This window comes from Dendrobates tinctorius, unplaced genomic scaffold, assembly GCF_039654945.1.
Source record: "Dendrobates tinctorius isolate UK_male_01 unplaced genomic scaffold, ASM3965494v1 ptg000046l, whole genome shotgun sequence".
NCBI lineage: Eukaryota > Metazoa > Chordata > Amphibia > Anura > Dendrobatidae > Dendrobates > Dendrobates tinctorius.
Genome location: NW_027361714.1, coordinates 40,463,218 through 40,487,311, shown reverse-complemented (window position 1 = coordinate 40,487,311; position 24,094 = coordinate 40,463,218). Strand labels below are relative to the sequence as shown.

The 24,094-nt window shown below is 42.1% G+C and overlaps 1 protein-coding gene across 3 annotated transcripts in view; it reads right to left on the bottom strand.

Annotated features, from left to right (window-relative positions):
- Positions 1-1,482: 1,482 nt before the first annotated feature.
- Positions 1,483-24,094, bottom strand: part of EYA4 (EYA transcriptional coactivator and phosphatase 4) — a 619,370-nt gene continuing 596,758 nt past the window's right edge. For all 3 annotated transcript variants that reach the window (XM_073575843.1, XM_073575844.1, XM_073575845.1), the window contains one exon: positions 1,483-2,422. In XM_073575843.1, coding sequence (XP_073431944.1) covers positions 2,342-2,422 — 81 coding nt within the window. In that variant the 3' untranslated portion in view covers positions 1,483-2,341. The remainder of the gene's footprint in view (positions 2,423-24,094) is intronic.

Genomic DNA, 24,094 nt, shown 5'->3' with positions numbered 1-24,094 from the left:
GCAACAATTTTTTCAAAAAATGGCTCTTAGTATTAAATTAATTTCAACATTTAAAAAAAATATTGCCACAAAAATAAAATGATTAGGTGGACATAGAATGTTAATATTAATACATGTTGTATACAGTGCCTTGAAAAAGTATTCATACCCTTTGAATTTTTCCACATTTTTCACATTACACCCACAAACAAATATATTTTATTGGGATTTTATATGACTAACAAACACAAGGTAGTATGTATTTGTGAAGTGTAAGGGAAATGATACAAATACAAAGTTTTCAAAATATTTTTGACATGCATTTGTTTTCAACCACTTTTTGACAATACTTTATAGGACCACCTTTAGCTACGATTACTGATACAAGTCTGCTGGTCTGTATCTCTTCCAGTTTTGCACATCAAGTGGCTGACATTTCTGCCCATTTTTATTTACTACCTCTAGCCCAGTTAGATGAGATGGAGAGCGTCTGTGAACATCAATTTTCAAATCTTGCCACAAATTCTCAAATGGGATTTAGGTATGGACTTTGGACCATTCAAACGCATGAATATGCTTTGCTCTAAACTATTCCATTGTAGTTATGGCAGCATGTTTAGGCTCATTGGAAGATAAATTTGCACCTCAGTTTCAAGTCTTTTGCGGTCTCTAACAGGTTTTCCTCCAGGATTGCCCTCTTTTTAGCTCCATCCATCTTACCATCAACTCTGATTAGCTTTCTTGTCCCTAATGAAGATAAGCATCCCCAAAGCATGATGATTCCACCATCATGTTTGACAGTGGGGATGGTGTTTTCAGGGTACTGTGCAGTGTTATTTTTACGCCACACATATAGTTTTGCATTAGCCAAAAAAGTTTTACTTTAGTCTCAACTGACCAGAGCACCTTCTTCCACATGCTAGCTCTGTCCCTTAATGTTCTCAAACAAACCTCTGAGGCCTTCTCAGAACAGCTTTAGTTATACTGCGAATAAATTACAGACAGGTATGCTTAATATACTAATCATGTTATTTTTAGAGGTAATTGGTCACTTTGGATTTTCTTTAGGGGTATAAGAAAGGCTGCAGAGTGCTGAATGCAAATGCGCATCACAATTTTCAGACTTATATTTTTAAAATGATTAGAAAACCATCTATCATTTCCTTTACACTTCACAAATACTTGCTTATATGCATTTATATATCACACAAAATCTCAATAAAATATATTTAAGTTGTGGGTGTAACATGAATGCAAATAGTTTTATGCCCAAAAATGACAATTATTCTCCAAGTGATACCTTTTCCGAGAATACTTTGCCATTTTTGGGCATAAAAGTATTTAGATGTATTTTTCTGACTAACACAGTATCACAATATTTTTTTTTATTGTACATCATGTATGCAAGATAAAAAAAATGTGAAAAGTTCACAGGGTATGAATAATTTTTCAAGATACTGCAAACTATTTGATATCACATTTAGAAATAAAAAGAGACATCCATAATATTAGTATTTTTTATTTATTCCTGCAACAAAGAGCAGCTGCTGACTGCAGCCTTTTTTTCTGTTTCATAGATCAATTTGGTCATGAATGAAGAAATCATCCCAAATGAAGATTTCATATAACTACCTTTCTCTTAACCAAAATTACATTGTAACACTCAAACACTGTCTTGTCTTTAAGGCACAACACATCATTATCCACATTCTGATTGCCAAACCTATAAAAGAGACAGTATGTTAATTTTTTTTTTAGATCTCACCACCCACTGCCCAATCATCCCCCCCACCCTCTCAAAAAAAGAAAAAATAGAAACGTTACATCCACTTTCAAAATCAGCTGCTAATAAAATCACAGTAAATTATTATTTGTTTTGTCAATAATTTACACAAAATTACAGGTCTAGACATGATTGTCATCATAAAGATGGAGTGCATTCTATATTCAGATTTTCCGGGTTAGGTAGGTTTATGTCTGATTCACACCTCAGTGCTGAGAATGAGATCCCATTATGAGGAATGTTGAACACCACCTCTTCGGTCGGAAAACATGTGCCTATGCTTATCAAGAGTTCCGCACATCTGCACTTCACCGCGGCCTTCCATTGACCGATTTTTGGTTAACTGTCCAAGGTTACCACAAGTGTCACTCTGCAGCGCTCAGTGTCTTCATTTTCCTTCATCTAGCAGTCTGAATTCTTTGTCATCAATCATCACTGTTGATTTTCCTTTGTTTAAGACAGTCCATGTGTGTAAAAAGCCTGAGGCGTTAAACCACACATAAAAATTCAGTGTGTACTTAAAATATATTTATATATTTTTATGTACATTTTATAAAAGGCCGTCCAAGATGCAAATAGTTACAAATATTCTAGTTCCAGTGCTTGGTGAAGAGCCAAAAGATCTGAATGACTTGAGATTCTCCAAAAAGGCATATTATTCTGCAGGACAAAAGAGGAAGGTTTAAAATTAAAGACGAACGAAAAAAAAAGACTAAAATGATACAAAACATATGAAACACTGAACTAGTACATAAATATACCAAAGAAACAGACCCAGCTTACTGTAAGAGCCTTCTAAACCAGTTAGATGACATTAACCCCTTTCTGCCATCCGACGTACTATCCTGTCCATGTGCCCTGGGCCCCTATGCCCATGGACGGGATAGTACGTCGGCGCGATCAGCGGCGCCCACGTGGTGAGCGCCGCTGATCGCGGCCGGGTGTCAGCTGATTATCACAGCTGACACCCGGCACAATGTGTCAGGGGTGGTCACGGACCGCCCCCGACACGTTAACCCCTTGCACACCGCGATCAAACGCGATCGCGGTGTACCGGGGGTTAAAGGGAAGCATCGGCAGGGAGGGGGCTCCCTCCGTGCTTCCCTGAGCCCCCCACGGCAGCGCAATGTGCAGCGCTGCTGCGGGGGGCTCCTTTCCTCCAGGCCCCCGAATCCAAGATGGCGACGGGGGCCTTCGGGGGGCCTGAGGAAGCTGGCTTCCTCAGTGCCTGCAAAGCGCAGGCATGAGGAAGCCTTCTGCAGTGCCTGTGTCAGATCGCTGATCTGTCACAGTGATCTGTGATGTGACAGATCAGCGATCTGTCACAGGACAGTGATGTCCCACCTGGGACTATTTAATAAAGTAAAAAAAAAAATAAAAAAAAGTGTTAAAATAATTTAAAAAAAATCGCCAAATAAATTAGAAAAAAAAAAAAAATATTCCCCCAATAAATCCATTTTTTGGAAATAATAAAAAAAACAACAATAAAAGTACACATATTAGGTATCGCCGCATCCGTAATGACCCGCCCTATAAAACTGTCCCATTAGTTAACCCCTTTAGCGAACCTCTTAAAAAATAAAAATAAAAAACGAAGCAAAAAATAATGATTTATTATCATACCACCAAACAAAAAGTGTAATAACGCGCGATCAAAAAGACGCATATAAATATCCATGGTACCACTGAAAACGTCATCTTGTCCTGCAAAAAACTAGCTGCCACACAGCATCATCAGCGAAAAAATAAAAAAGTTATAGCTCGCAGAATAAAGCGATGCAAAAATAATTATTTTTTATATAAAATAGTTTTCATTGCATAAAACCGACAAAAACATAAAAAAACGACCTAAATGAGGTATCGCTGTAACCGTACTGACCCGAAGAATAAAACCGCTTTATCAATTTTACCGCACGCGGAACGGTGTAAACGCACCCCCCCAAAAGAAATTCATGAAACGCTGGTTTTTGTTCATTCTGCGTCCCAAAAATAGGAATAAAAAGCGATCAAAAAAGTCACGTGCCCAAAAATGGTACCAATAAAAACGTCAACTCGTCCCACAAAAAATAAGACCTCACATGACTCGGTGGGTCAAAATACGGATAAATTATAGCTCTCAATATGTGGTGATGCAAAAACTATTTTTACAATAAAAAGCGTCTTTTAGCGTGCGACAGCCGCCAAACATAAAAACCGCCATAAATGGTAAATCAAACTCCCCGATATCACCCCCTTAGTTAGGGAAAAATAATAAAATTTAAAAAAAAGTATTTATCTCCATTTTCCCATTAGGGTTAGGGTTAGGGTTAGGGCTAGGGTTAGGGCTAGGGTTAGGGCTAGGGTTAGGGTTAGGGCTAGGGTTAGGGCTAGGGTTAGGGCTAGGGTTAGGGCTCAGATTAGGGTTAGGGGTGTGTTGGGGTTAGGGTTGGAGTTATAATTGGGGGGTTTCCACTGTTTGGGCACATCAGGGGCTCTCCAAATGCAACATGGCGTCTGATCTCAATTCCAGCCAATTCTGAGTTGAAAAAGTCAAATGGTGCTCCTTCCCTTCCAAGCTCTGCCATGCGCCCAAACAGTGTTTTACCCCCACATGTAGGGTATCAGCCTACTCAGGACAAATTGCAAAACAATTTTTGGGGTCCAATTTCTCCTGTTACCCTTAGGAAAATAAAAAATTGGGGGCAAAAATATCATTTTTGTGGAAAAAAATGATTTTGTTATTTTCACGTCCGAGTGTTATAAACTTCTGTGAAGCACTTGGGGGTTCAAAGTGCTCACCACACATCTAGATAAGTTCCGTGGGGGGTCTAGTGTCCAAAATGGGGTCACTTGTGGGGAGTTTCAATAGTTTAGGTACATCAGGGGCTCTCCAAACGCACATGACACCCACAGACCATTCCATCAAAGTCTGCATTCCAAAACGTCACTGCTTCCCTTCCGAGTCCCGACGTGTGTCCATACAGTAGTTTTCTCCCACATATGGGGTGTCAGCGTACTCAGGCCAAATTGGACAACAACTTTTGGGGGTCCAATTTCTCCTGTTACCCTTGGGAAAATGAAAAAATTGGGGACTAATTGATAATGTTTCTGGAAAAAATACGATTTTTTTATTTTCATGCCCTGGCATTATAAACTTCTGTGAAGCCCTTGGGGGTTCAAAGTGCTCACATCACATCTAGATAAGTTCCTTAGTGGGTCTAGTTTTCAAAATGGGGTCATTTGTGGGGGGTTTCCACTGTTTAGGTACATTAGGGGCTCTCCAAAGGCAACATGACACCCGCAGACCATTCCATCAAAGTCTGCATTCCAAAACGTCACTACTTCCCTTCCGATCCCCGACGTGTGCCCATACAGTAGTTTTCTTCCACATATGGGGTATCAGCATACTCAGGACAAATTGGACAACAACTTTTGGGGTCCAATTTCTCCTGGTACCCTTGGGAAAATAAAAAAATGGTGACTAAAAGATCATGTTTGTGGAAAAAATACAAATTTTTTATTTTCACGCCCGGGCATTATAAACTTCTGTGAAGCACTGGGGGGGTCAAAGTGCTCACCACACATCTAGATAAGTTCCTTAGGGGGTCTAGTTTCCAAAATGGTGTCATTTGTGGGGGGTTTCCACTGTTTTGGTACATCAGGAGTTTTCCAAACGCGACATGGTGTCCGATCTCAATTCCAGCCAAAAACGTCAAATGGCGCTGCTTCCCTTCCGAGCTCTGCCATGCGCCCAAATAGTGGTTTACCCCCACATGTGGGGTATCAGCGTACTCAGGACAAATTGCACAATAACTTTTATGGTCCTGTTACCCTTGGAAAAATAAGAATTGAGGGTGAAAAGATCATTTTTGTGGAAAAAATATGATTTTTTAATTGTATGGCTTTATGTTATAAACTTCTGTGAAGCCCATGGGGGTTCAAAGTTCTCACCACACATCTAGATAAGTTCCTTAGGGGGTCTAGTTTCCAAAATGGTGTCATATGTGGGGGGTTTCCACTGTTTTGGTACATCAGGGGTTTTCCAAACGCGACATGGTGTCCGATCTCAATTCCAGCCAAAAACGTCAAATGGCGCTGCTTCCCTTCCGAGCTCTGCCATGCGCCCAAACAGTGGTTTACCCCCACATGTGGGGTATCAGCGTACTCAGGACAAATTGCACAATAACTTTTAGGGTCCTGTTACCCTTGGAAAAATAAGAATTGAGGGTGAAAAGATCATTTTTGTGGAAAAAATATGATTTTTTAATTGTATGGCTTTATGTTATAAACTTCTGTGAAGCCAATGGGGGTTCAAAGTTCTCACCACACATCTAGATAAGTTCCTTAGGGGGTCTAGTTTCCAAAATGGTGTCATTTGTGGGGGGTTTCCACTGTTTTGGTACATCAGGGGTTTTCCAAACGTGACATGGTGTCCGATCTCAATTCCAGCCAAAAACGTCAAATGGCGCTGCTTCCCTTCCGAGCTCTGCCATGCGCCCAAATAGTGGTTTACCCCCACATGTGGGGTATCAGCGTACTCAGGACAAATTGCACAATAACTTTTAGGTTCCTGTTACCCTTGGGAAAATAAAAATTGGGGTGAAAAGATCATTTTTGTGGAAAAAATATGATTTTTTAATTGTACCGCTGTACGTTATAAACTTCTGTAAAGCCCTTGTGGGTTCAAAGTTCTCACCACATATCTAGATAAGTTCCTTGGGGGGTCTAGTTTCCAAAATGGGGTCACTTGTAGGGGGTTTCCACTGTTTAGGTACATCAGGGACTCTCCAAACGTGACATGGCGTCCAATCTGAATTCCAGCCAATTTTGCATTGAAAAAGTCAAACGGCGCTCCTTCCATTCTGAGCTCTGCCATGCACCGAAACAGTGGTTCCCCCCCACATATCAGGTATCTGCGTACTCAGGACAAATTGCACAATAACTTTTGCAGTCCAATTTCTCCTGTTACCCTTGGTAAAATAAAAAAAATTGAACCTGAAGTATTTTTTTTATGAAAAAAAGTTAGATGTTCATTTTTTTTTAAATATTCAAAAAAATTATTGTGACGCACCTAAAGGGTTAATAAACTTCTTGAATGTGGTTTTGAGCACTTTAAGGGGTGCAGTTTTTAGAATGGTGTCACTTTTGGGTATTTTCTATCATATAGACCCCTCAAAGTGGCTTCAAATGTGATGTGGTCCTAAAAATAAAATGGTGTTGTAAAAATGAGAAATCGCTGGTCAACTTTTAACCCTTATAACTTCCTAACAAAAAAAAATTTTGGTTCCAAAATTGTGCTGATGTAAAGTAAACATGTGGGAAATGTTAGTTATCAAGTTTTTTGTGTGCCGTATCTCTGTGATTTAAGGCCGTATCTCTTTGATTTAAGGGCATAAAAATTCAAAGTAGGAAAATTGCAAAATTTTCAAAATTTTCGCCAAATTTCCGTTTTTCTCACAAATAAACGCAAGTTATTTGAATGAAATTTTACCACTAACATGAAGTGCAATATGTCACGAGAAAACAATGTCAGAATCACCGGGATCCATGGAAGCGTTCCAGAGTTATGACCTCATAAAGGTACAGTGGTCAGAATTGTAAAAACTGGCCCGGTCATGAACGTGCAAACCACCCTTGGGGGTGAAGGGGTTAATGTATCCCTATTGGTATAATCATATAATATGCTACCTAATAACAGCAATAGCATATTGCCAGAACCCGTATAGATATCTCAGGCACCACCTAGAGTACATGTTTCACATGTTAAATAGACAAGAGATAGTAAGGGCCTGATTGGAAAAAAGGTTTGAAAAGTGGCAACGTTTTGGTGAAACTCAAAGCTGTGCTAAAATGTTGCAACTTTTGACATTCTCATGCCAGTTTCACCCTGTTCCGACACAAACCTGTGGCAGCACAGGGGCACAGGTATCCACTGATTGTCAAATTCGTGATGAGTGGCAGCATTCACTATGCCACAAATCTTACTCCAGCAGGGATCGGAGCAAGAATTAAGGTGAAGCACCTCTTGATGAATCCGGAGCCTCAAACTTCACCCCTTCATCCCAAACCTTCTTAAAATTCCTGAAACTATTATGAATAATATTATTTTTGCTTTAGTGTTTTGAAGCTTTAATATGGTACCCATACAGTTCTAAACATTTACAGACTAGGGCATATTTATCAATTCTTCCTAAATCTTTTACAAGACAGTCTTAAATGCACCAGATTTATAACAATTAGAGATGGGTGGACATCTGGATGTTCAGGTCTGGCAGGTTCGGCCGAACAGTTACAAAAAGTTCAGCTTCGGGCACTAGAACAGTACCCGAACCCAAACCCAAAACCAAATCCAGGCCCCATTCATTTGAATAGGGGGGCCCGAACATCCAGCGTTTGCCACGCTGTTATGAGCATGACAGTTAACCTCTGGTCATTGGTGTCAGATAATGCAACTACTGTTCCCATCAGTCGACGCCTGCTGCAACTAATCACAGTGAAAGCAGGAGCTGCTGATGGGAGTATTCATCAGCCAGCACCTGCACTGTAAATAAATTATGAAAAAAGACAACTTGGGTTCTCCTGTATTTTTTATAACCAGCCAGGTGCTGTAACCCTCACTTGTCAACTTCAGCAAGGCTGAATAGGGGGGTTCCCATACCGTATTTTTTAATTATTTAAATAAATAATTTTAAAAAATCAGCGTGGATGTCCACCCCATTTTTGACAACCAGCCAAGCTAAAACAGACAGCTGGGGGCTGGTAAGGGCCCATAAATATTCCCCTCCCAGCTTAAAAAAAGCAGCCTGCAGCCGTCAAGAAAAGGTGCATTTACTAGATATACGTCAATTCTGGATTTGCCCGGCTTTTCCCACTTGCCCTGTAGCGGTGGAAGTAGTCTCATCAGCCAACACCAATGACCGGAGGTGAACTTTATACCTCTGATCATAGCTGCATGCTCACACTGTCATTTGAGAGCATGGGAAACGTTGGCTGTCTGACCAGCAGCGACGATATTACTGCCAATCAGAAGCGGTGTTTGCCACGCTGTCATGCACATGACAGCACAACAAACACCCGATATTCGGAGGTCTGAACCCGAACAGTAACACTGACTTTCTGGTGAAGTCCATGTTCGGTGTTCCGTACGAAGCCGAACTTTACTGTTCGGGTTTGCCCATCTCCAATCACAATGGCTCATGTTTTTTGATAAATCTAACATATTTTAAAACTACCCAGTCTAAGTTTACACCACCTATTAAATTACTTAGTGCTAAAAATTTGCTCCAAATTTTTGGTGCACTTTTGGCTGACGTTAGACTGTGTCTTTCTTGTATTTTTCCAAGCTCTATTTTCAGTAATGACAAACCCCCTTGATTGACAAGGTGCAGAAAGTATCTGGCGCACATAATAAATCTGATGGTGTTGTGGAACTCACAACACCATGTGACTCCATATCTATGCAGTGAAGAACTGAGGGTTTCATCCCCCAAAAAGTCATAGCATGTCTATCACATAAAATTCTTTTAGAAGATTTCAGTCATACATTATACAGTAATTAATGATAAAATTCTGACCTCTAGGGTAGAAAAGGGTGCATATTTGTTATTGTTTACACTACAGCAATGCATATGTGTATAAGGTAACCTGTTGAACTTTCTATACTCCTAAATTAAGGAAGCTATTATTTATGGAGAATATCTGGAAAAAAGGCTATCATCTAATACAAAAGAAGTGCAAGAAAGAAAAGCAAGACCCTAAATTAACAGGCAAGCTTGGGATTTGAGGATAAATGGTATTTTCTGACTTAAAATCTTAATTGTATAGTATATTCTATTCTGCAAAATATAAAATAAAATCTGAGCATCACAGATTTCTAAACTGTTTTGGTGCAGTGCAGTACACCATAATTATTTCCAGTTGTAGTGAATTTGTCGTGAGAAAATGAACTACTGCTTAAATTTGCTTTTATTTAAATGTATTTTTAATTATTTTTTTTATTTAATCTATGTTTTAAAAAAAATAGAAATCTTATCATTTCCACTTGGGCTATTTTAAACTAAGACTTTCTGATTCAGGAAATCCTCATGTACATTATCAGCGATCGACTCATCGTGTAAAGGTCATCATGAAGACATTATCTATTGTGAATAATTAATCCTATGTTAATAGCTGTGAAAACTAGTGCTACCTGTCATTGTAATAATTTTTGTGACGATAATGAGACATCAGAATACTCTTCCTGAAAGAACAAGAATGGTTAGTCTAAAACATCCACAGTATCTATTGTGAAAGTACTGTTTAGATTTTTTTTATACAAATTGTGATATAAAAAATTGCTATTTTTTTTTCTAAACTTAACACAAAAAATTTGCTTTAAACAGTAGTTCTTTTCAAATTATATTTTCCCTTTAATGATATTTTCCTCTCAATTTATAGCTGCAAAAAAATGTGCATCTTATCAGATATATCCCATATCCCTTTACATTTTGCATCACGACTAATATGATAATAGTGCCTGGCAGATTTCCACAAAAATATGCACCAGAAATTTATCGAAAATGCCACATAGCAAATATTTACAATAATTTTGAATTTATATTTCTAGAGAATCTGACCTAATATATCAAAATAATCTGCAGTAGAAATTTAAAGCTGAAACTTGGATTTGTACCAAGAGTATGCCAGCAGACCCACAAATGGATTAGCTCCATTGTAACTTAAAAAAGTTGTCCAGGTTTTTCACGAAAGTCTGCAGTCACTTTACGTGACAGCAGACTTGTGTGAATCCTCAAAACATTCACTATTAGAGTTCTCCAATGTCTTCGTGGAGACCGAGCGGTCAAGTGATGACAAGTATGTGATATGCATACTTCTGGCCACATTCTGACTAGACTTGAGCAGCCTCACTCTATACAAGTGAATAGAGCGAGGCCATGCAAGTATAGTAAGAATGTGTTCGGGAATATGCATATTGCACACTTGCCATCACTTGACTGCTCAGTTTTGCCGCCTGCACCATAAAATCACCACACTATGCAGAGTGCACGGTGTGAGGATTCACAAGTCTGCAGTCACAGAGAGTGACTGCAGACTTTTTTGATAAACCTTGAGATCCCCTAAATTGGTTATTTCATGGCTTTTTCATTCAAAATTGTCTTTCATTAGCTGTGTAGTTTAGATATTGAATCCACACCTACAGTAACGTCCAACAGTATCTTGAACTACTGTATATAGGTTTTGCCATAATTTTTTGCTATAGATTTTACCCTTTGCAGTAATGCAAATTCCACTGTGTCTCAACCCTGCCTTATCAGCATCATCATTGTAGGTCAGAGTTCATTGAAAAATACATCTCTATTTTGCCCTTTTCTATTTCTTGATGCAGTGGATCAAATATCAATACTGGAGTGGTGACATTTGATAATTTTCTAAGCTTGGATTCTCCATTGTTTTATTGTGCAGTTATATTAAAGTCCTTAAAGACCAGGCGATTTCTCATTTTTGCATTTTTTATTTTTTCCCTCTCCTTCCTCCAAGACTTTTTGCTTTCTGTCTTGTTATAGCTGAATAAGGGCTTACTTTTTGAGGGACGAGATTTAGTTTTGAATGACACAATTCATTGTACTGGAAAATAGAAAATAATTCCAAGTGTGGTGAAATTGTGTAAAAAAATGCAATTCCCACAGTTTCTTGTGTTTTGATTTTATTGCTTTCATTCTTTGGTAAAAAATGACTCAGAATCATAATTTTACAGATAAGGGCAATTATGCTGGTACCAAACTTGCAACAGTGTTTTCTTCCTTTGATGTGGAGAAAAAAATGTCAGAAGTTTGTAAACAAAAGAGAAAATTGGAAGAGGAAGCCCATCATATTACTGCATATACAGAGTGGGCCGTTTATATGGATACACCTTTGTGGGCCATTTACAGTGGGGAAAAAAAGTATTTAGTCAGTCAGCAATAGTGCAAGTTCCACCACTTAAAAAGATGAGAGGCGTCTGTAATTTACATCATAGGTAGACCTCAACTATGGGAGACAAACTGAGAAAAAAAAATCCAGAAAATCACATTGTCTGCTTTTTTTTCATTTCATTTGCATATTATGGTGGAAAATAAGTATTTGGTCAGAAACAAAATTTCATCTCAATACTTTGTGATATATCCTTTGTTGGCAATGACAGAGGTCAAACGTTTTCTGTAAGTCTTCACAAGGTTGCCACACACTGTTGTTGGTATGTTGGCCCATTCCTCCATGCAGATCTCCTCTAGAGCAGTGATGTTTTTGGCTTTTCGCTTGGCAACACGGACTTTCAACTCCCTCCAAAGGTTTTCTATAGGGTTGAGATCTGGAGACTGGCTAGGCCACTCCAGGACCTTGAAATGCTTCTTACGAAGCCACTCCTTTGTTGCCCTGGTGGTGTGCTTTGGATCATTGTCATGTTGAAAGACCCAGCCACGTTTCATCTTCAATGCCCTTGCTGATGGAAGGAGGTTTGCACTCAAAATCTCACGATACATGGCCCCATTCATTCTTTCATGTACCCGGATCAGTCGTCCTGGCCCCTTTGCAGAGAAACAGCCCAAAAGCATGATGTTTCCACCACCATGCTTTACAGTAGGTATGGTGTTTGATGGATGCAACTCAGTATTCTTTTTCCTCCAAACACGACAAGTTGTGTTTCTACCAAACAGTTCCAGTTTGGTTTCATCAGACCATAGGACATTCTCCCAAAACTCCTCTGGATCATCCAAATGCTCTCTAGCAAACTTCAGACGGGCCCGGACATGTACAGGCTTAAGCAGTGGGACACGTCTGGCACTGCAGGATCTGAGTCCATGGTGGCGTAGTGTGTTACTTATGGTAGACCTTGTTACATTGGTCCCAGCTCTCTGCAGTTCATTCACTAGGTCCCCCCGCGTGGTTCTGGGATTTTTGCTCACCGTTCTTGTGATCATTCTGACCCCACGGGGTGGGATTTTGCGTGGAGCACCAGATCGAGGGAGATTATCAGTGGTCTTGTATGTCTTCCATTTTCTAATTATTGCTCCCACAGTTGATTTCTTCACTCCAAGCTGGTTGGCTATTGCAGATTCAGTCTTCCCAGCCTGGTGCAGGGCTACAATTTTGTTTCTGGTGTCCTTTGACAGCTCTTTGGTCTTCACCATAGTGGAGTTTGGAGTCAGACTGTTTGAGGGCACAGGTGTCTTTTTATACTGATAACAAGTTTAAACAGGTGCCATTACTACAGGTAATGAGTGGAGGAAAGAGGAGACTCTTAAAGAAGAAGTTACAGGTCTGCGAGAGCCAGAAATCTTGATTGCTTGTTTCTGACCAAATACTTATTTTCCACCATAATATGCAAATAAAATGAAAAAAAAACAGACAATGTGATTTTCTGGATTTTTTTTCTCAGTTTGTCTCCCATAGTTGAGGTCTACCTATGATGTAAATTACAGACGCCTCTCATCTTTTTAAGTGGTGGAACTTGCACTATTGCTGACTGACTAAATACTTTTTTTCCCCACTGTATATGGATAAATCTAAATAAAATGGGAATGGTTGGTGATATCAACTTCCTGTTTGTGGCACATTAGTATATGGTAGGGGGGAAACTTTTCAAGATGGGTGGTGACCATGGTGGCCACTTTGAAGTTGGCCATTTTGGATTGCATCATTATAAATGGCCCACCCAGGTGTATCCATATAAGTTCCCCTCCCCTACAATGCTTCTTTAGTGCAGTTTATATAATGCTCAAGAAAGCTACTGTAAGACAGTAATAAACCGTCTCTGCCTACTCTTTGGTGTTTAAGCTATTTTCAGCACTTAAATGGTTTTATCTTAGTAAACTTGCTGATAGACTACCATTTATTTTAATTTTATACAGTTTGATTACACCTTGTTTAAAGAGGATGATAACTATTGAACAACCACTCCCCCAATAGTGATGACAAGTCAGATGGATCAGTATATGTTTTATCCCCTTAACTACTTATCACATACAGCGTCCGGAATAACCCACCTCCCTACCCAGAAACTATTGGCTGTTTTAATCAGCCCTCATCTGCCTCTAACAGCCGCGGGTGGAGCAAAGCTTCGCATGGGGCTGTTAACCTGTTAAATGCCACTGTCACAAATTGACACTCGCCGGCAGGGCGGGAACTCTTAACTAGAGTTTAGCGAAACAGGTCGGCCAGATTCATATGTCGCCGACTTATGCCAAAGTCGGGTTTCGCTGACCGAAACCCGACCATAGCGTGAAGTCGGCCATGCGGTCGGCAAAACGTGTGCCAAAATCAGATTTCCCAGAATGCTTGCAGGTGTCTTTTTTTCAGCCAAAGAGCAAGGAGGTACACTGTGGGCAGCGAGATGACATGTGCAGCATCCACCACCATTGTAGAGAAGGGCATTGCAGTGATTGGCTTGCTTTGGGGGGTGTCATAGTGTCTATAAAAGCCATGATCGCTGACCTCCATTTTACTTCTGCCCATGTTAACAGTAGGGAGAGGTTGCTGTTTATCAGTAGGGAGAGAGTTAGGGCTGTAAAGATATAAGAAGTTCTTATGTGCTTGTGCTGATAGCAACTGTGCTGTACAGTTAGTGTGCAGTGACAGGGGAGGATTTTCTTGTGTGCAGTAGTGCTGGTTACTAGGCTGCCTGATAGCTCTATTGCTGTGTGTACACTGCTGTGCAGACTGCTTTATACACAGCACTAATACTTTTATTCTTTTTTTCTGCACCGTTACTGACCATTCATTTTTTCCCACACCGTATAGAGCTGTACGCTCCTCACACACTACCGTGTACTGGCTGGTATCACGGACAAACACATGCTGACTATCTGTGTGTGACTCCGGAAATAAATACGGTGAGTTAAATTTTCCCCTACACTGTATACAGCTGTACGCTCCTCATGCAGTACCGTATATCTGCTGTTTGCATTACGGTCAAATCCATACTGAGTGAGCGTCTGTGTGTGACTCTGGAAATATATATGGAGATTTATATTTTTCCCTACACCATATACAGCTGTATGCTCCTCATACAGTACTATATAACTGCTGGTATTTTTTATATAATTTCTCAAACATGAGGAAGTATGGTGGCAGAGGCCGCGGACGTGGGCGAAGGGGGCCAGCTAGTACTGATGGTGGTGGTGGTACATCTGCTGGTAGTGCCAAAAGCATAATAGCACCTAAGGCAGAAGGTGTTGAGCCTGCATCTAAGTCTAGCTCCAGAAGGCCTGGAAGACTCCTTTTTCTGGGAGTAGGTAAACCGCTTTTAGAGCCGGAGCATCAGGAACAGGTTTTGGCTTACATTGCCGAAACAGCCTCCAGCTCTATCGCCTCCTCTTCTGAGGTTTCAAAACTGCAAGCACTGAGTCGTCAGTGCAGGTTCCTGGTCAGGAACAACACCTTTCCTTGTGTCCTTCACCCCCACCAAAAGTGAAGGATGCGGCAGGCCACACTTCAGATTACTGGAACTCTTTCACATACCATGCTAAGTTGTCAAGTGAAATCCTGAATTCCCCAGTCCAAGATGAATATGACATGGAGTGCACTGATGCACAGCCAGTGCTATATGATTCTGCTGGTACATTCACCCAGAGCACTGCTTTGCCCTCGCAGTCTACTGAACCAGATTCTGACCCTGATGAAACTCAGGTGCCCCTTCCCGCATGCTATACCACCTTACACGGTGACACAGAGGAAGGTGCAGATGAAATTGAAGAGGAGGTGATGGATGACCCAGTTGTTGACCCGGATTGGCATCCATTTGGGGAAGAGGGTGCTGCTGGCAATAGCTCAGAAAAGGAGGAGCATCCGCAGCAGGCATCAACATCACAGCTGCGGTTATCTGACAGGCCCGTAGCAGTCCGAAAACATTTTAAGAAAACAAAAGGAGTTGCAGGACAGCTTGGCCAGACGGTCAAATTAGCACAGCGTGCAAGCCCCCCAAAATTTTTTCCCATAGTAGGAAGAGTGCAGTGTGGCACTTTTTTGACCAAAATCCTGATGATGAGGCAAAGGTTATCTGTAAGAAGTGTGGAAGGACCTTTAGCCGAGGGAAAAATCTCCAAAATTTGAATACCAGTTGCATGCTTAGACATTTAATCACCATGCACTTGCAAGCGTGGACGGACTACAAAATCTAAGGTAGCACACGTGCACCTGCTCTGACTGAAGGTAGCCAGCAACGCTACATCGCTTCCCCCCACTGTAAGCCCACCGGTTAGCACACCGACAGCAAGAAATGTTGAGGTTTTGTCGCAAGGCTAAAGCAGTCAGGGAATCACAATGTTTTTCCAAGACAACATCTAGGCCATTACCACCCTCATCACCAACCCCCTCTCAGTCCACCATGTCCACCGCTAGTTCCATCATATGCAGCTCTCAAGTCCAGCTCACCCTAGCAGAGACTCTGAGTAGGACCAGAAAGTACTCATCCTCTCATCCGAGTACACTGGCTTTCAACACCTACAATGCCAAACTGATCTCATTAGAGATGATGCCCTTCCATTTGGTTGAAAGCGCAGCATTCCAAGAGCTCATGGCCTATGCTGCCCCACAATATGACCTACCCAGTCTGCACTTCTTTTCTAGAAAAGCCATCCCTGCCCTCAACCTGCATGTGAAAGACCGCATTGTCCAGGGACTCAAACAATCAGTGAGTGGAAAGGTGCACCTCATAAAAGATGCATGGTCCAGTAGGCATGGCCAGGGCCGTTACGTGTCCATCACTGCACACTGGGTGAATGTGATGGATGCAGGGTCCACAGGGGCCAGCGGCAGGGGGACAGTGCTGCCTAGCCCACAGTATAGGCAACAGTTGGCTGTAGGCATTCGACCCTCCGCCTCCTCCTCCTCCAGAAGCGAAAGCTCGTCGACAGAGCGCAGTCGCACGAGCACTCCATCCGCAGCTGCCAGTGTTGCACACGAGGTGTCGCACTGTCGAACAGCTAGTGGTAAGCGTCAGCAGGCTGTTTTAAAGATGATGTCTTAGGGCGACAACAGACTCACCGCGGAGGTACTGGCCGACTAAATGCAGCGAGAACCTGAGTCATGGCTGGGCAGTCTACATCTTGAGCCAGGCAAGGTAGTCAGTGATAACGGACGTAATTTTGTGGTGGCCATAGCCCTGGCAAAACTCAGACACATACCTTGCCTGGCTCACACCTTCAATCGGGTGGTGCAGTGCTTCATAAATAATTATCCAGAGTTACCAGCCCTGCTCCATAAGGTACGAAGACTGTGCTCACACATCCGTCACTCGCCCGTAGACTCCAGTCATATGCAGAGGCTGCAGCGATTGCTCCACCTCCCCAAGCACCGCCTAATCATAGATGTTGCAACAAGGTAGAACTCCACCATGCACATGGTTGAGAGGCTGTGCGAACAGAGGCAGACTGTAATGCATTTGTGGGAGGATTCATGGGCAGGCAGTTTGAGGGCAGACATCGAGTTGTCGGGTGTGCAGTGGTCAAAGCTGAAAGACCTCTGTAAAGTTCTTCAGTGTTTTGAGGAATGCACACGGTTGGTAAGCTCAGACGATGCCATCATAAGCATGAGCATCACATTTATGCGTCTGCTCATGCAAACTTTGATGCAATTTAAGGATCAGGTGTCCGCAGCAGAGGAGGAGGAGGAGGGAAGCCTTGATGACAGTCAGGATTGTATGCTCAGGGAACTGTCCTTAATGAGGAGGAGGAAGTAGAGAAAGAGGAGGAGGAGGATGAGGGGACGATAATTTTGGGGATGAGGATGCTTCTCAGGGGGCAAGAGAAAATGTTGGCTGTTGTGAGTTCATTTTCCCCTTCGTCACTGAGGTCTGGTGAACTCCCTATTCTGGTGAAGGAAGGTAATGAGCCTGATTATCAGGCACCTGAACCTGATGAGGATGACTGGCTGAGTGGAGTCACGGACTGGATATAAGGCTGCCGACGCCCTTCTGCCCTGCGGGTGATTTCTCTGTGGACTTCTAGGACACCAGTCTGATTCCTGCTCCTCTAAGCTAAGTTTTTTTGCTTTGCCTGTTTGCATTAGTGTTTTGTTTTTTGTTTTCCTTGCTTTTCTGGATTCTGCCATTCCCTGCTGGGGTGAGCTGAATCTCCTTTTGCCTGTAGCTCTGTCTTCAGAATATTCCTGAGTACTGACATAGCTATTTTGAAGCCTAGCGTCTTCAGGGCCTTTTTCACTGTCAGTCTGTTGGCTCTTATTTTCATAGGGTTTTTTCACGGATTGCAGACAGCAGCCTTCCTGTCCTTTCCTATCTAGCTAGATTGGGCCCCGTCTTTGCTCAGTTTATCTTTCTGCCTGTGTTAGTGTTTTCATCTTGCTTCACCGTCATATGTTGGGGGCTGCCTTTTGCTTTGGGGTCTGCTCTGGGGCAGTTTAGTTTGAGGGGTCTAGGGCATCGTAGGAACCCCCCACGGCTACTGCTAGTTGTGTTGATAGGTTCAGGGGTCTGCAATCCGATAGCTGCCAACTTCTCTGGTTTTCTGGACTTAGCTAGCATTTCTGTTTTTGCCTCCTACTGTGACTCAATCATAACAGTTGGCTTGCCAAGGTCAGGTACAGGGTTTGTGCGTGACTGGAGGGATGTGGATTTGGCAGAAAGTGCTCCTCCACTCACCGCTGGCAGTGCATCATTGACACCTGGAACATTGGCCCACATGTGTGATTATCTCTTGCGGATCCTAAAAAGGCTAAGGAGGTTTTCTCTGAAAATACATTTACCCAAAAGAAATATCTTCCTACATTCAATGTTGCCTTGAAGGAACTTCAGCGGGTATATAGGGACCAAATCACTTCCTGGTGGGAAGTTCAAAGCCTTGAAAGCTATCTTAAGGCTAAGATTGTTCCTCGCGGCTTGAGAATTAATTTAACCGCTGGGAACAGGCATAAAAACCCAGCTTTTGTACATAAATGGGAACGAGAGGCCACGGAGAGCTCCTTACGCTTCATGCAATTATTATTAGATGAAGAAAAGGTTACCCTTGGTTTGTTGAATGACAAATTAAGGGAACATATTGAGGTCACTAAAAAGTTCTCTACTGAAGCAGATTATGGGGTGAAGGAGATTAAACTTCAGACACATATTGAACGATTCCAGTATCATCTCAAAGAGAGAAAACACAAACAGTATTTGCGTGACGTCCAAGATTTCAAAGATAATAAAGCTTACTTAGTTTTGACCCCACGTATGAGTGCCCCTGATAGAGATACAGAACTCTCCTCTACGGATACTGATTTTTCTGAATCCGAGAGCAGGAATCGCTCTGTAAGAGGGAGAAATAGAGGGCGGGGCAGGGGTAGAGGCTCACGAGGATCGTCTGATAGATCTGAAAATACACCTAGTGGTCATTTTTTGGATCAAGTTTATGCACTCAGAAACAGACCACCACAAATCAAGAAGTGATTAATCCCGTACCGAATGATTTATCCCGTACCCAGGACATTCAAATTATTAACCTCTCAGAAAGGAGCATTGATCATGCTGAAAAATCTGTTCTGAGTAAGGGTCTTTCATTTGTTCCCAATACAGATTTTGATTTATTTAGGTCAGTTATGGATCTTAACCTATTCTTACATAGAGTTAGGTGGAAAAAGTTTTTTCAGAAACAAGATTCTCGTATGAGCTCAGAATTAGGTATTCCTGATGATATGTTACCTGATGTTAGGTTACTCAATTCTCTTTCTGAGATTAATCCCAACACTTTGGGTCAGGGACCTTTTACGGAGCTGAGAAATAGAAGCACAAAAATGCCTCCACCTACTGGTGATTTATCTGCAATTGATGTGTTTTCTAATTTAGTAACTCAGGATTTGATTAAACTTTCGCGCGATCAATTTTATTGCCACTTTAACTGTTCTAAGGAGGAAATGGATGCAATTGCGCATCTGGAATGGGATGACAGCATTGTGATCAAACCCTCTGATAAGGGTGGCAATGTTGTCATCCTGGGGGTGGATCATTATCAACAGATGTGTGACACTATGCTTTCTGACAGTGACACATGAAGTTCTGGCACATAACCCTATGAATGTTTACTGAGAAGAATTGCGACAGATTCTATCAGAGGCTCTGAGTAAAAAGATCATTAATAAGACTGAATTTGAATTTTTATTCCCTGAGCATCCAGTCACTGCCACCTTCTATTGCTTACCCAAAATTTATAAGGGGTTTAGTCCTCTTAAGGGTAGGCCAATTGTATCAGGAGTTGGCAGTCTCTGTCAGAATGTAGGGATTTATCTGGATCAGATTTTATCCCTTTTGTTTCCTCGTTACAGTCGTTTGTTAAGGACACACCGGACCTCCTCCGTCGTTTAGAGGGGCTTACTGTAGATCCAAAAGCTTCTCTGGCAAGTATAGATGTTGAGGCGCTGTATTCATCTATTCCGCATGTACATGGTTTGCAAGCGGCTAGATATTTTTTGAACAATAGGGGTTGTCAATTCCAAAAGCATAACCTTTTCATACTGGAGCTCCTTCGGTTTTGTTTAACCAGAAACTTCTTTGTTTTCAACCATAAGGTTTACCACCAGCTGAGGGGGACCGCTATGGGGAGCCCCTGTGCACCGGCTTATGCGAATCTCCTCCTCGGCTGGTGGGAAGAGACTTTGGTTTTTGGTGGTGAACTAGATGAAGCTTCTCCTATGTGCCGTGTCCCTGAGTTATGGACACGGTACATAGATGATATATTCATTGTGTGGGGTGGCTCAGCTGATGAATTTGATGAATTTGTGGCTGGTCTTAATCACAATGATATAGGCCTGTTTTTTACCGCCGTTTTCGAGACAACAAGATTGTCGTTCCTTGATATCCCGATTGAGAAAAATGAGAAAGGAGAAGTGGGGACATCAACGTATAGAAAACCTGCTTCTACTAATTCCCTACTACATTGGGGGAGCCACAACCCCCAACATTTAAAGAGAGCCATTCCTAAGAGACAATATCTCAGAATTCGGAGGAACTGCTCTGATATGTGGACGTTTGAGTCCCAAGCTAGGGACTTAAGGGATAGATTCCTGAATAGGGGTTATCCCAAAAAGGTGTTAAAACAGGCCTACCAAGGAGCTAAGAGTCGTATGCGCTCTGAACTATTGAACACTAATAATAAGAAACCTATGGAGAATGATACCCTTAGATTTATTACAACTTATGATAATGGAGCAATTCCTGTGAGGAACATCATCAGGAAGCATTGGTCGATCCTACAGATGGACAGTGACCTCTCCCCCTACTTGAGTGATTCCCCTATGATCACATACAGAAAAGCACGGTCGTTGAATGACAGACTAGCGCGAAGCCATTTTTCCACCCCTGTGAATAGAACATGGCTCCACAGTGATGTCATAGGTTGTTTTAAATGTGGTCATTGTGTGGCTTGTTCACACATTGGGGTAAGTAGGGATTTTGTGAGTAATGTGACTGGGAAGAATTACTCTATTAAATATTTCATGAATTGTAGCACCAAGGGTGTCATTTATAAGGTCACTTGTAAATGCGGACTGGAATATGTCGGCAAAACCATCCGTGAATTTAGGAGGAGGATTGGCGAACATGTGGGAGATGTAACACATAAAAGGGACACGCCGATTGCTAGACATGTTCATGGTGCACATCAAGGTCAGATCGCGCATCTCAGCTTTACTGCCATTGACAGGGTCTTTAAGCCACAGAGAGGGGGCAACTGGGACCAGTTGCTGTTGCAACGTGAGGCAAAGTGGATTTTTTATTTGGACACGGTGGCACCTAAGGGCCTCAATGAACAAATTAATTATAATTGTTTTATTTGAATTCCTCCTTTTTTCCGCCTTTCCTTTTTTGATCTATATGTAGGAACGTTATTAAGCCTAAATCACTAATTAGTCACCTATTTTCAGGTTTTGCATGTGTATATATATATGTATACATTTATATATGTATCTCCTGTTGCCATTTAACTTCTATGACTTGTCATGTTACACTTTACTTCCTATTAATTACCCTTCTGCATTTGATGCTAGCTGGACCACTGTCTCCTATTTATGTGCCCTTGTGACGTCTTTTGGAAAGGAGTTCATTTTTGGTTTTATCTATTTTTGGGCTCCTGCAGTGATGTGCGTCTCTCCCTTGTTGTGGTTGCGCCGATCAAGCGCTTGACAGGATTATCAGGCGACGCCGCAGATGAAATGTTACCGGAAGTGGGGCATTATTGCAATATGTCCGCTGACCGGAAGTGTGGCATTTGCATCTGTGGCGGTTCGCCTCTAAAAACGTCACCGGAAGTGTGGCATTTGCATCTGAGGCGATCCGCCTCCAGATAAACGTCACCGGAAGTGGGGCACTTCTCCATCTTAGTGGTCCAACCGGAAGTGGGGCATCTTTCTTCCCTTTGATTTGACTGATACCTGTGACGCTGGTGTGGGCGGAGTTAGCGCCGGTCAAGCGCTTTGTTCGTTGACATGATTATCAGGCGACGCCGCAGATGAAATGTTACCAGGAGTGGGGCATTGTTGCAGTATGTCCGCTGACCGGAAGTGTGGCATTTGCATCTGTGGCGGTTCACCTCTAAAAACGTCACCGGAAGTGTGGCATTTGCATCTGAGGCGATCCGCCTCCAGATAAACGTCACCGGAAGTGGGGCACTTCTCCATCTTGGTGGTCCAACCGGAAGTGGGGCATCTTTCTTCCCTTTGATTTGCCTGATGCTTGTGATGCTGGTGTGGGCGGAGTTAGCGCCGATTTCGGCGTGCGTTCCACAGATGCTGAACCGCTTAATGACGGACGTTTGATTTATCAGATATGGGAGTGAGTGTTTGTGTGACATGTTGATTGTGGCATCAGGTGTTGATGGTTTGTCATCTTACCATATAAATATGCCCTCTGTCCTCCACTCTCTGCAGACAGCAGACAGCATTGATAGTGGAAGGATCCATGTTTTGAGCTTTAGCACTATGGCACTTTGTAACAAGCTAGTCCCCTGAAGATTTACTTGGATGAAATGCGTTGGGACGCTCTTCTAAGGGAAAGTGCAGGGCATGTGCAATATAGGGTGAGCTGTGGACTGCCCTTGTAAGGGCAGGAGTCTGGGGATCAGATGATGGTTAGTTTTTGAGGGATTTGACGGGGTATTGTCTTCCCATCGCTACCTCCCTGTGTGTATACAGAGTATCCCTGGAGACTCCTGGCCATCTGCAAAAACCGGTGAGATTGTTCCTATTTTATATATCTCACCTTCTTGTATCTCGTGGCTATAAACCTTTTTTGGTTTAGCCAAACACAATATACATATATGCAATTGGCTATGGCATTGTGTGCTAACTGTTAAATGCTGTATCCTTTATACAAACTGTTGCCTGACATGATATATTAGCAACGTTTTATATCCTGATTGATGCGGTTGGGTGGTTCCCATTTTTTTCTAGGGATTACCCATCAAATGGCATCCTTTTAATCACTATTCGTGACATTATTGTTTTGGTGCTTTTAAGTTACATATTAAAAGATATTTTTTAACCTCACTTATTGCTGTATAGATATATAAAGTTTTGGGGTGAGAGATATGTGTCATTTTTGACAAAAATTGGCTTTTTTTGCTGTATTTCTCGATTCTAAAAAGGGACCCCCGCATTGCCAAAATTATGACGTTTGACGACTACTTGGCCAGCATCTTCGATCCACGCTATAAAAGCAAATTACAGAACATCATGCCACAGGAGAACCTAGAGCTAATATTGGCGAAGAAACAAGCAACTCTGGTAAACCATTTGTTAGAGGCATTCCCAGCACACAGCAACGGTGCAGGTTATACCATGAGCTGTACTGGGCAACATGGAAGAGGTGTTCGTGGTGCACACAGCCTAAGTAGCGTTGGAGACAGGGGTTTCATGACCTTGTTGTCGACTGATTTCTCGAGTACCGCTCACATGACTGGTAATACTGAATCGATTGTAGCAGACAGGAGACAGCAGTTGTCAACTATGGTTCAAAATTACCTCTCCACCCCTATCGATGTTCTCCCTCACAGTTCATTCGCCTTTGACTACTGGGCCTGTAAACTGGACACCTGGCCTGAATTGACACAATATGCCTTACAGGAGCTTGCTTGCCCTGCTGGTAGTGTGCTATCAGAAAGAGTCTTCAGTGCTGCTGGATCAATCCTGACAGAAAGAAGGACCCAGCTGATGAGCCAAAATGTAGGTGATCTCACCATCATTTAAAATGAACCATGCCTGGGTTTCAAAGGATTTTGTACCACCTTTCCCTGATGACACATAGGTTGCCAGCAAAATGGCTCGCTTTGTCCTCCTCTTCCTCTGACTTCTCCAATTCCTCCTTTTGAAGCTGTTGAACGTCCAGCCTACACCTCA